Raw genomic sequence first — 13,699 nt, 5'->3', positions numbered from 1 at the left:
CATTATAAATTCCCCTGATTCTGACTGCAAGGGACCTACGCTTGACTTCACCAATCTTTTTCTTTTCACATATCTATAAAAGTTTTTACAGTCAGTTTTTATGTTCCCTGCAAGCTTACTCTCATTATACTTTCCCCTTCTTAATTAATCCCTTTGTCCTCCTTTGTTGAATCCTAAATTGCTCCCAATCCTCAGGATTTTTGCTTTTTCTGGCCAATTTATATGTCCTCTCCTTGGATCTTATGCTATCCCTAATTTCCCTTGTTAGCCACGGTTGAGTCACCTTTTTTGTTTCATTTTTATGCCAAACTGGGATGAACAAATTCTGTAGTTCATCCATGCGGTCTTTGAATGTTTGCCATTGCCTATGCACCGTCAACCCTTTGAGTGACATTCCCCAATCAATCCTACCCAACTCGCGCCTCAGACCATCGTAGTTTCCTTTATTTAAATTGAGGACCCTTGTCTCTGAGTCAACTACTTCATTCTCCATCTTAATGAAGAATTCGATCATATTATGATCGCTCCGACCGAAGGGGCCTCGTACAACAAGATTGCTAATTAATCCTTTCTCGTTACATAATACCCAGTCTAAGATGGCCTGATCTCTGGTTGGTTCCTCGACATATTGGTCCAGGAAACCATCCCGTAAACACTCTAGGAATTCCTCCTCCACAGTATTGTTACTAATTTGGTTAGCCCAATCTATACAGGAAACTTTGTGCTATCCGGCACCGACGGGACCAAGCTGTTGCCGTCCCATCAAAACTGCCGGACAAGCCAGCGCTAATGTTGAAAAATACGGAGATTTTGAGCTCCGTATCTGGCAACAAACCCTGCCCCTTGGTATTTCTCAATTCTACCCATACAGATTCCACATCATCAGAGCTAATATCCTTCCTTACAATTGTGTTAATCCCTTCTTTAACCAGTAATGCTACCCCAACTCCCTTTCCTTTTTGCCTATCTTTCCTGAATATCGAATACCCCTAGATGTTGAGTTCCCAGCCCTGGTCATCCTTGAGCCACGTTTCCGTAATCCCAGCCAAATCATATTTGTTTACCTTTATTTGCGCAGCCAATTCATCCACCTTATTACGAATGCTCCTCTCATTAAGACACAAAGCCTTCAGGCTTATTTTTTTAACGCTCTTAGACCTATTAGAATTATTATTTACTGTGGCCATGTTTGATTTAAACCATTGATTTCTCTGACTGCCACTTTTTGTTTTTCTCCTTCCTTTCTTTTGCTTTTATCCTTGTTTCCCTTTCCTCTGTCCCCCTGCTCAGGTTCCCAACCCCCTGCCATCTTAGTTTAAACCCTCCCCCAGAGCACTAGCAAACGCTCCCCCTAGGACATCGGTTCCAGCCCTGCCCAGGTGCAAACCGTCCAGTTGGAACTGGTCCCACCTCCCCCAGAACCGGTTCCAGTGTCCCAGGAACTTGAATCCCTCCCCCTGGCACCATTCCTCTGGCCACATATTCATCTGAAATATCCTTCTATTTCTACTCTGACTAGCACGTGGCACTGGTAGCAATCCTGAGATTACTACCTTTGAGGTCCTATTTTTAAATTTACCTCCTAACTCCCTATATTGAGGTTTTAGGACCTCAACCCCGTTTTTACCTATATCGTTAGTACCTATATGCACCACGACAACTGGCTGTTCACCCTCCCCTTCCAAAATGTTCTGCAGCTGCTCTGAGACATCCTTGACGCTTGCACCAGGGAGGCAACACACCATCCTGGGGTCTCGTTTGCGGCTGCAGAAACGCCTGTCTAGTCCCCTTACAATAGAATCCCCTATTACTATAGCTCTACCCCTCTTTTTCCTCCCGTCCTGTGCAGCAGAGCCACCCCTGGTGCTAGGAAGTTGGCTGCTGCTGCCTTGCTCTGATAAGCCATCCCCCCCCAACAGTACTCAAAGTGGTGTATCTGTTTGAGAGGGGGATGTCCACAGCGGACCCCTGCACTACCTGCCTGCGCCTACTACTCTGCATGTTGGTCACCCCTTCCCTTTCTGCCTGTCCAACCTCTACCTGCTGTGTGTCCAACTCCCTAAACGTGCTATTCACGACGTCCTCAGCATCGCGAACGCTCCAGTATGCATCCAATCACAGCTCCAGGCAGAGATCACTGGACATTGATCAGGAGCAGGAACCCTCCCTGAATTTTGAGATACATTTTCTCACTTGTTCAGTCTCCAGTCCTATTTCTAACATGAGTTAGGTATTATGCCTATTTGATAGTTAGGGAAAGTACATAATATTGATGCCTGGAAAGAGAAAAAACTGAAAATCTTCAAGTTTAAAGGTTCTGTGATATGTTTATTGTTTTAAAATGCCATACAATTCATTAAATACTTTCGACCAATTTAACTGAAATTAAGACCGTGTGAATTTACAACTAAAATTGTAGACTGGGACTTCAAAAAGGTGTTGTGGTTCAATGATAACGTGGGGGGAATTTTTTTTTGCGGGGGGAGGGATTCTGCAAAGTTTCATGCTCTATGCTTATTTTATATAATGTAACTTGAATGTTAATGGTGACAGATTTCAATAATGCATTTTGTCTCAGGAGCGAGGGAAGTTGCCTGAAAAATCACAGCTCACAGAAGAAAATAACTGGGGAGATGAACCAAGGTATGAACATGTAGCTACTTACTCAAAGCTGCAAAAAAGACATTGAGGGGCACTCGAGCTTAAAACCATTATATACTTTTTAAATTGGAACAAATTCCAGTATCTCAAAGAATTTAATCCCTGAAATCAAACTTTCAGGAGATTGATTTTTTTGATGAGGTAGGGTGGATGAGGGCAATGCAGTTGATGATGTGTATGTGGACTTTCAAAAGACGTTTGATAAAGTACCACATATTCGGATTGTTAGCAAAATTGAAGCCCATGGGATAAAAGTGGCCGTAGCACCATGGATACAAAATTGGCTGAGGGGCAGAAAACAATTGTGGTGACTGGCTGCTTTTCGGTCTGGAAGGAGGTTCCCCAGGGTTCTGTACTGGGACCACTGCTGTTTTTGATATATATTAATGACTTGGGGGTACAAGGCACAATTTTGAAATTTGCAGATGACATGAAACTTGGAAGTGTAGTAAACAGTGAGAAAGATAGTAGTAGACTTCAAGAGGACATAGACAGGCTGGTGGAATAGGCAGACACATGGCAGATGAAATTCAACGCAGAAAAGTTTGAGGTGATACATTTTGGTAGGAGTAATGAGGAGAGACAATACATGCTAAATGGTACAATTTTAAAGGGGGTGCAAGAAAAGAGAGAGCTTGGGGTATTTGTGCACAAATTTTTGAAGGTGGCAGGACAGGTTAACAAAGCAGTTAATAAAGCATTTGGGATCCTGGGCTTTATAAGTAGAGGCATTGAGTACAACAACTTGTACTTCTAGCGCCTTTAACATAGCAAAACGTCCCAAGGTGCTTCACAGGAGCGTTCTCAAATAAAATTTGACACCAAGCCACATAAGCAGATACTAGGGCAGATGACCAAAAGCTTGGTCAAAGAGGTAGGTTTTAAAGAGCGTCTTAAAGGAGGAAAGAAAGGTGGAGAATGTAAGTTGAGAAGGATGCAAAGAGGCTTCAAGGGAATATAGACAAGCTAAGTGAGTGAGCAAGAACATGGCAATGGAATATAATGTGGAGAAATGTGAAGTTATCCACTTTGATAAGAAAAATAGAAAAGAGGAATATTTTTTAAATGGTGAGAGATTGGTGTTCAGAGGGACCTGGGTGTCCTTGTACACGAATCACTGAAAGTTAATATGCAAGTACAGCAGGCGATTAGGAAAGCAGATGGTATGTTGGCCTTTATTACAAGAGGATTTGAGTATAAAAGTAAAGATGTCTTGCTGCAATTCTACAGGGCCTTGGTGAGACCACACCTGGAGTATTGTATACAGTTTCCAAACAGGCAGCCACTGAGCTGTGGGGCTGTTAACAACGAGTAGACGCGTGTCGAAATAAAACGTTCCCAAACGTAGCTTTGTCTTTTAAACTGTTTACTATAACACTTCACAAACGGAATTACAAAGCAAACACGTATAAACGAACACGGTCAAAAACTGTATTGCTCCAAACCTCACAACTTCTGCCTCCTTCAGCTACGTGGAGTTTAAACTGTAAAATGGCTGCATACCATGTGTGGCTTAGGGACTGTACCATTGTGGCAAGAATGAAGGGGGTGTCTCGGACTATACTACTGGAGCAAGAAAATAGGGGGTTTCTTAATACAATAAGTCAATCAGGTAAATTAACTGTATTATGCTATTTAACCAATATTTTAAAGTATTTTCATAAGCTTTTATGGCTCTTACATTCCGGCCCCTAATTGACTAGGCACATGAAGCGTATCAATTACTCAAACATTAAGAGTCATAAACTAATGAGTTCAACATATTTACAATATAAGTGTCCACTTTTTTCATTCAGGAACTTTTCACGCTGCTTCTTGTAGCAGGCAGAGCTTTGTGATCGGTCTTTCCAGGGTACTGGTCTTGGTTTGCAAACAAACGCGACGAACGATGCCTCTGGAGTCTGGCATGGTCTTAATTATTTTTCCCATCAACCAAGAATTTCTAGGGGCTGAATCATCCACGATTAAGACAATGTCTCCGACAATGAAGTTCCTCTTTATTTTGGACCATTTTTGACGCTCCTGTAGCAGAGGTAAGTATTCTCTTGTCCATCTGGTCCAGAAAAGGTCTGACATATACTGAACTTGCCTCCACTTCCGACGGGCATACAGATCTTCCTTTTTGAAGACTCCCGGGGGCATGGCTGGCTGTGTTTTCAACAACAACAGGTGGTTCGGAGTCAGGGCTTCGAGGTCATTGGGATCATCTGATGTCTTAGTTATCGGTCGGTCATTAATGATGGCTTCGACCTCGCACAGAACGGTTTGGAGTCCCTCGTCGTCGAGCGCTTGCTGCTTCAGTACAGAACTGAGTAGTTTTCTTACGGTGCGTATCTGTCTTTCCCAGACACCTCCATGGTGGGATGCAGCCGGAGGATTGAAGATCCACTTAATTCCTGTTTGCATCATGGCTTCCAGTATTTTAAGCCGATTCCAACCTTCAATAGCTTCCCGTAGTTCTCTCTCCGCTCCGACGAAATTAGTGCCATTATCAGAACGCATAATGGACACCTGACCTCTTCTACAGACAAAGCGCCGCAAGGCGTTAATACAGGAATCAGTGTCAAGCGTGTGTGCCACCTCAATATGAACTGCTCTGATGGTCAAACAAGTGAAAAGCACACCATATCTCTTGACAAGGCTCCGTCCTCGCTTTACCTCGAAAGGCCCGAAATAGTCCACCCCTACGTTTGTAAATGGGGGCTTGTCTGGTAACAAACGGTCTTCAGGCAGGTCTGCCATTTTCTGCTCCCCAGCTCTAGCGTGTAACCGTCTGCAAACAATGCATTCAGAGAGTATTTTTCTGATTACAGAATTAGCTCCTGGAATCCAGTATCTTTGTCTTAGCTTCGCAAGCACGTGATTCCTCCCACTGTGTCCAATACTCTGGTGTATATGCTGAAGAATGAGAGTAGCAACCCGGAGGTCCTTAGAAAGGATAGCAGGATGCTTGGCCTCCTCTGGCATAGCAGATTTGTTTAGTCTCCCTCCCACCCTCAGTACTCCATCTTGCAGTGTAGGGTCCAGCTTGTAGATATGACTACCTTTCTTGATTGGAGTATTTCGCTGTAAAGCTTCGATTTCTTCTGAGTATCTTTGTCTTTGACTGAAGCAAACTATCTCCATCTCAGCCTTGGCCAAATTCTCCACGGTCAATGAATTCTTACCCAATGTGGTCTTGTGCTGATGCATATACTGCTGTAGAAGCATTCTCTGCTTATCGGGGTTACTTTCAGACTGACTGATAGTGGCTCGGTACTCTTTTCTCTTACCACTCAGGTGTAGCAGCAACTCTTTCAACCTTAGAAACCATGCAACTGCTTTCCTCAACTGGTGCCATCCTGAGAAATGGTTAACAAGCTTGTTCACTGTGTCAAAGTTCTCTTTCGTAGTTATGAGATTTACTGTGACTGATCTCTTGACTTCGACGTCGTCTTCAGCAATCTGACTTGGCATATCTGGTCTTTCTGGCCATGATCTCTCTGTTTCCAGCAGATAACTTGGGCCTTGTATCCAAGTTTCACTCCTCATGAAGTTTTCAGCCTTCAATCCCCGTGAGGCTTGATCTGGGTTTAATGAGGTGTTTACATACCTCCATTGAGATGGTTGTGTAGCTTCTCTAATGGATGAGATTCTGTTTGCTACGAAGGTCTTGAAGCGTATCTTCTCATTCTCTATATACTTCAGCACCGTCGTGCTATCCGTCCAGAAGACAGATTCTTCTAGTGGGAGCTGTAACTCTTTCCGTATCGCCTGGTCAACTTTAACTGCAACAACCGCTGCCGTCAACTCCAGTCTCGGGATGGTGACCTGCTTCAGCGGAGCCACCCTGGATTTCCCCATGAGGAAGGCACAATGTTTCTGGCCCTGTTGATTTGTCAGCAAGAGGTAAGTAGCCGTGCCATAGCCGTCCTCACTGGCGTCCGAGAAATGATGTAGTTGAGCCGTCTTTGTAACTCCAAAACTCACGGGCTTGATGCATCTACTGACGTTGAAGCTAGAAAGTTGTTGCAAATCTGTCAACCATCTGTGCCATCTCTGAGCTTGACCTTCTGGGATATCTTCATCCCATCCTCTCTCGTCTCTACACAGCTCTCGTAGCATCAGCTTCACTGGCAGAATGAGTGGTGCCAGGAATCCAAGAGGGTCGTAGATGGAACTGACCACGGAGAGAATCCCTCGTCTTGTGGATGGTCTTTCGTTCACCATTATCCTGAAGTTGAACGTGTCTGACTCAATGCACCATTGTACACCAAGAGCTCTCTCGATAGGAAGGACATCGTGGCTCAGGTCCAGATCTTTGACTTCAGTGGCTCTTTCCTTTTCTGGGATAGAAGCTAGAACTGCTCTGCTGTTGCTTATCCACTTAGTCAGATGGAATCCTCCATTCGAACACAGAGTTCTAAGGTCTCTTGACAGTGCGATGGCATCGTCTTCTGTTGACACGGACCTCAGACAGTCATCGACATAAAAGTTTCTGAAGACTGTCTCCACAGCCTCTGATGGTGCTTTGCCTTTGCCATCTTCTGCAGTTTTTCTGAGAGCGTAGCTTGCACAGCTGGGAGATGATGTGGCTCCAAACAAGTGTACGGCCATTCTACATTCCACTATCGCTTGACTAACGTCGCCATCTGGCCACCAAAGGAAACGCAGAAGATCAGCGTCTTCATCAGGGATTCTGACTTGGTGGAACATTGATTCTATGTCTGCCATCATGGCAACGAGCTCTTGTCTAAACCTAGTCAAGACGCCAATGAGGGTATTAGTAAGATCAGGACCTTGAAGCAGCTGGTCATTCAGTGAAGTTCCTCTGAATGAGGCGGCGCAGTCAAACACTACACGGATCTTTTTCTTCTTTGGGTGATACACACCGTGATGAGGAATGTACCAGACCCTTCCATCGTCTCTGTTCAACTGTTCCTCGGGCACTTTTACAGCATAGCCTTTCGCTATGATGTTTCTCATGAAGCCTTTGTAGTCTTCGTGAAAGTCGGGGTTCTTGTTTAGCTTTCTCTTTAGACTGATGGCGCGTTGCTCTGCTATGCAGCGATTGTTCGGCATCTTCGCGGTCTGTCTTCTCAGTGGCAAACCAATGTGATAGTGGCCATCAACGAACTGTGTAGACCTTGTCATCAAATCCATGAACTGATGGTCTTCTTGTGACATCTCTGTCTTTTCCTCACAGCTGCGTTCTGAAAAGTCTGCGTTGAACTGCTGTATCAACAGCTCTTCAATGCTTGCGATAGAGATGCGATTAACTGTGACATTTTGTCGTTCCTCCTTGTTCGACTTGTTGCCATCATCTCTCCTTACCGGTCCATTGACTACCCATCCAAGGGCTGTCCTGACGGCGTAGGGTCCGTCATCCTTGCTGTTTATCACCTGCCATGGCTCCATAGTTTTGTAGGCATTGGATCCAATTAATAGGCCAATTTCTGCTTCAATGTATGGGAGACGCACCTTTTCTAGGTAAGGCCATCTATCCACATCCTTCTGCAGGGCTAAGTTCCCTATTCTAACAGGAATCTCCCTCTGTGTGAAAACATTAGGCAGGTCTATGAAGTCCTTCTCTTCAAGTCCACACACTTCTAAGTCTGACGGGATATAACTTTGCATTGACTTCTCATGACCCATGGTGCGTAATAGGATTTCTGTTCTTCTGCCTCTAACGTTCAGCTGTCGCATGAGTGATTCTGTGCAGAACGTTGCTGAACTACCTGGATCCATGAAGGCGTAAGTCTCCACAAGCTTCTCGCTCCTCTTAGACTTGATCTTTACTGGTACGATGGCAAGAATACAATCACTGTCACCGGCCCCAGTGAGTCCACAAGTCTCTGGTTCTAGCGACACCAGAGCACTTGAAACAACCTTCTCGTCGGTATTGTTTTCTTCACTCTTCTTAGAGACTTGTTCTTCTTTATGGATATGCAGCAGACTGGGATGTTTCCGAGTGCACTCTCTGCATGTTGTTCTTTGCTTACAGTTTCTACTCAGGTGCCCCTGAGAGAGACATCCAAAACATAGGCCGTTGTACTTCAGGAATTTGATTCTGTCCTTATGTGGCTGTGCTTTGATGTCGCTGCAGAAATCCAATGTATGATTCTTCTGGCAGAATAAGCATGGCTTCTGAAAGGCATTAGCAGGCGTCACTGTGCTGCTCTTTTTGGGAGATGAGTTCTGGGGCCTTTCTTCCTCGGCCTGAGTGACGATAGTTGCAAAGCTGCTTCCCCTGGAACCACCTTTCCTGAGAGTCTTTGATTCAACAGGCTTGGCTTTCACTCTTCCATCGGTGGTCGGGCTGGCGTCCTGGATGTTTCCAAACAATGGGTCCCTAGCAATTTTAGCCTGTTTGTCTATGAAATTCACCTAAGTCTGCAAACCTGGCTCTACTTTTCCGTCTCTCCATTATCTCAAAAGCTGTTCTTCTCCATTGTTCTCTCATCCTGTAAGGAAGCTTAGAGATGATGATTCTCATAGTCGTAGGATTGTCCATCTCTTCCATGAATTCAACATCCTCCATGGTGTTGCGACATCCTATGAGGAAAAGAACATATGCGTTCAATGCCTCTCCGTCCTCCGATCTGATCTGTGGCCACTTGGTAGCCTTTTCAATATATGCAGTGGCTATCTTCAGCTCGTTGCCATAGTGCTCCTGCAGCAACTTCCTGGCTTCTATGTATCCCCGGTTCGGTCTCATGTGTTCACAGCTTCTGACCAGGTCTTGTGGTTTACCACTGGTGTACTGTCCCAGGTAGTACAACTTATCACTGCTGCTCTCTGTTTTGGAGTCAATGGCTTGTTCAAAGGATCTGATGAAGGGCTTATACTTGAGTGGGTCGCCTTGGAACACTGGTATGTCTCTTTGAGGGAGTCGAAACAGATTCTGTTGTTTTACAAGCATCTCTGTAATTTCGTTCTGACGTTGCATCACTCGGTATAGGCTTCTCCCTGTGTCTTCAGGCCTCTGGTGGTCATCAGCAGGGTCTAGTCTAGACCGTCTGACGTCTGGGGTAGCATTACGTGCTCCTGTTAGTGGAGAGGCCACTCTTCCACGCTGTAATGCCAGGGGATTGCCTTCGGACTCTCTTGTAACTCTTGGTGCCCTGGATCCAACTCTATGTGACAACATTGACTGGCAGTATTCGCTCCCGCCGTCCCGTGAGCCTTCATAATCTTCATACGCACTCAACCTGGCGTCTGAGACCGCAATAGCTGTTTTTATCTCCAGCTGTTCTTTCTTTGCCTGCACCTGGGCCTGTTGGGCCTGCAGTTGGGCCTGTTGGGCCTGCAGTTGGGCCTCTTGGACCTGCAGTTGGGCCTCTTCCCGTTCAAGAGCTTGCTTCTCCGCTAAAGATGCTGCGCGCGCCATCAACGCCGCCCGTTCAACCTCCTCTCTCATGCGTCGCGACGAGCTTGTGGTAGAAGCGACTGACCTGCGTCCAGAAACAGAGCTACCTTCTTTTCGATTTTTGCTCGGTCTGGCGGAAGTCTCTGAAATGCTATCGTCTGGTCCGACTTCATCGTCAACTTTATCTTTCTCTGCTGTATCAGCATCTTGACGAATCTTTAACATCCACTGTTCTGTGGCCTTGATATCGTCCTTAATGCTGATTGATTTAAGATCAAACCAGTTGTGCTGATCAGCGTTTCCCTCTTCTTCAGACAGAAGTGTTAATACATCTTCATTGAGTACATTAAATTCTTCATGCAGCTTGGAGAAATCGTAATACATTGTCTTCAGCTTTCTTAATATTAGCATTATCTTCCATGAGACGATCAATTATCTTCATTTTTCCAGTTATCTGAGCTAATTTAGCCTTCCTTGCACCTATGCTTCTATGTAACTTCTCTTCCATTGCCTTTGGGGGGAGCTTTATTTCCCTCTTTTGGCCAGCAATCCTTCTGGCTGGGGGAAGCTCCTGGCTCCGTAAGGCCTCGGCCATTTTACCCGCAGCTCTTATTTAGCTTCTCAATAGAATGAACAAAGCAAGTAACAGTCACTGTACCTTCGCTTTCTTATATTGTCGTCTGGCTCCGTGACCATTCATGTATATGTTCGCCGACGATTCCGTCCTTTCCTTCTTAGGGAGCAAGTTTTTGACTAATGTAGTGGCGCTTCTTAGTTTCCAAACAGGCAGCCACTGAGCTGTGGGGCTGTTAACAACGAGTAGACGCGTGTCGAAATAAAACGTTCCCAAACGTAGCTTTGTCTTTTAAACTGTTTACTATAACACTTCACAAACGGAATTACAAAGCAAACACGTATAAACGAACACGGTCAAAAACTGTATTGCTCCAAACCTCACAACTTCTGCCTCCTTCAGCCACGTGGACTTTAAACTGTAAAATGGCTGCATACCATGTGTGGCTTAGGGACTGTACCATTGTGGCAAGAATGAAGGGGGTGTCTCGGACTATACTACTGGAGCAAGAAAATAGGGGGTTTCTTAATACAATAAGTCAATCAGGTAAATTAACTATTATGCTATTTAACCAATATTTTAAAGTATTTTCTTAAGCTTTTATGGCTCTTACATTACCTAAGGAAGGATATACTTGCCATAGAGGGAGTGCAATGAAGGTTCACCAGACTGATTTCTGGGATGGGGGGATTGTCCTTTGAGGAGAGATTGGGTGGACTGGGCCTGTATTCTCTTGACTTTGGAGGAGTGGGGGGTGGTCTCATTGAAGCATACAGGGTTCTTGCAGGGTTTGACAGGGTAGATGCAGGGAGGATGTTTCCCCTGGCTGGGGAGTCTAGAACCAGGGGTCACAGTCTCAGAATAAGGGACCGCCATTTAGGACTAAGATGAGAAATTTTTTCACTCAGAGGGTGGTGAATCTTTGGAATTCTCTAACCCAGAGGGCTGTGGCGGCTCAGTCGTTGAGCATATTCAAGACAGAGATCGATAAGATTTTTAGATATTAAGGGAATCGAGGGATATGGGGATAGTGCAGGAAAGTGGAGTTGAGGTAGAAGATCAGCCATGATCTTATTGAATGGCAGAGCAGGCTCGAGGGGCCAAATGCCCTACTCCTGTTCCTATTTCTTATGTTCTTATGAGAGGTTTTGAGAGGATATTCCAGAGCTTGGGGCTGAGGCAGCTGAAGGCATGGCCACCAATGGTAGAGTGATTTAAAATTGGGGATGTGCAAGAGGCCAGAATTGAGGAGCACAGAGATATCGGAGGGTTGTAGGGCTGGAGGAGGTTACAGAGATAGGGAGGGGCGAGGCCATGGAGGGATTTGAAAACAAGGATGAGAAGCTTAAAATAGAGGCATTGCTCAACCGGGAGTCAGTGTAGGTCAGTGAGCGCGGGTGATGCTAAACCTATATAAAACATTAGTTCTGCCCCAGCTGGAGTATTGTGTCCAATTCTGGGCACCACACTTTAGGAAGGATGTGAAGGCTTTGGCGAGGGAACAGAAAAGATTTACTAGAATGGTTCCAGGGATGAGGTATTAGTTATATGGATAGACTGGAGAAGCTGGGGTTGTTCTCCTTGGAGCAGAGAAGGTTGAGAGGAGATTTGATGGAGGTGTTCAAAATCATGAGAGGTCTGGACAGAGTAGATAGAGAGAAACTGTTCCCATTAGTGGAAGGGTCGAGACCCAGAGGACTACGATTTAAGGTGATTGACAGAAGAACCAAAGGCAACATGAGGAAACACTTTTTTACGCAACGAGTGGTTAGGATTTGGAATGCACTGCCTGACGGCCCCAGATACAGATTCAGTAGTAGCCTTCAAAAGGGAATGGATAAATACTTGAAGGAGGAAAAATTGCAGGGATATGGGGAAAGGGCGGGGAATTGGGACTAACTGGATTGCTCTTTGAAAGAGCCGGCACAGACTCGGTGGGTTGAATGGCCTCCTGTGCTGTACTATTCTATGATTTCAATTTGTTTAAAACTGTTCTTAAAACTACTTGAGCCACCTCAAGAGAAAAATGCATTCTCCAAAAAATTTAGTATTTTAATTGTTTCAATTAGTTTAATAGATGAACCTTGCTCCTGCTTTATCATTTGCATGGATTAAATATCAATGCACGTGTGTGCATGTCCACATGCAGTTTTGAGTGTCTGTCAGACTCCAAATGTCCCAACATGACAACACATCACAACTGATTTTTTAATGTTTACCAGCAGAGAAAGATACCAGTTATTTTCTGACCTTACAGCTGCCAATCTAGAAAAACGTCCGACAATGATAATTAGCATTTAATTGATGATGCGTCTTATTTCGATCACTTCTTCCATAGCAACGCCCTTGGGATGCGCCTGGTTAAAAGCCAAAAATTACAACTGTGCTCCCAACCTTGGACAATCCATGATCGACTAGTAAGAAAGAAAATGAACTTGCGTTATATTGCGCCTTTCATGTTGTCAGGACACCCCACAAAGCGTTTCACAGCAACTGAAGTACTTTTGAAGTGTGCTCACTGTTGTTGTATAAGAACATAAGAAATAGGAGCAGGGGTAGGCCATACGGCCCCTCGAGCCTGCTCCACCATTCAATAAGATCATAGCTGATCAACTCCACTTTCCTCCCCATCCCCAGATCCCTTGATTCCCTTAGAGACCAAAAATCTACCGATCTTAGCCTTGAATATACTCAATGACTGAGCAGCCACAGCCCTCTGGGGTAGAGAATTCCAAGGATTCACAACCCTCTGAGTGAAGAAATTTCTCCTCATCTCAGTCCTAAATGGCTGATCATGAGACTATGCCCCCCCTCTCCCCCCCCCCCCCCCCCCCCCAACCTCCCAACCTCTAGACTCTCCAGCCAGGGAGAACAGCCTCTCAGCATCTACCCAGTCAAGCCCCCTCCGAATCTAGTATGTTTCAATGAGATCATCTCATTCTTCTAAACTCCAGAGATTATAGACCCATTCTACTCAATCTCTCCTCATAAGATAACACTCTCATCCCAGAAATCAATGTAGTGAACCTTCATTGCACTCCCTCAAAGGCAAGTATATCCTTCCTTGGGTACGAAGACCAAAACTTTACACCGTACTCCAGCTGTGGTCTCACCAA

At 45.1% G+C, this 13,699-nt stretch overlaps 1 protein-coding gene across 6 annotated transcripts in view; it reads left to right on the top strand.

Moving 5' to 3' along the window:
* The window catches only part of lrch2 (leucine-rich repeats and calponin homology (CH) domain containing 2), a 203,225-nt gene that overhangs the window by 114,231 nt on the left and 75,295 nt on the right, over positions 1-13,699 (top strand). For all 6 annotated transcript variants that reach the window (XM_085995737.1, XM_085995745.1, XM_085995730.1 and 3 more), the window contains exon 10: positions 2,579-2,643. In XM_085995737.1, the coding sequence (XP_085851863.1) occupies positions 2,579-2,643 (65 nt within the window). The remainder of the gene's footprint in view (positions 1-2,578; positions 2,644-13,699) is intronic.

This window comes from Somniosus microcephalus, chromosome 1, assembly GCF_052327205.1.
Source record: "Somniosus microcephalus isolate GS21.2 chromosome 1, FLI_Smic_1.0, whole genome shotgun sequence".
NCBI classification, from domain to species: Eukaryota; Metazoa; Chordata; class Chondrichthyes; order Squaliformes; family Somniosidae; genus Somniosus; species Somniosus microcephalus.
Note: the sequence above shows the minus strand (reverse complement) of the source record. Positions and strands in the feature narration are given on the sequence as shown.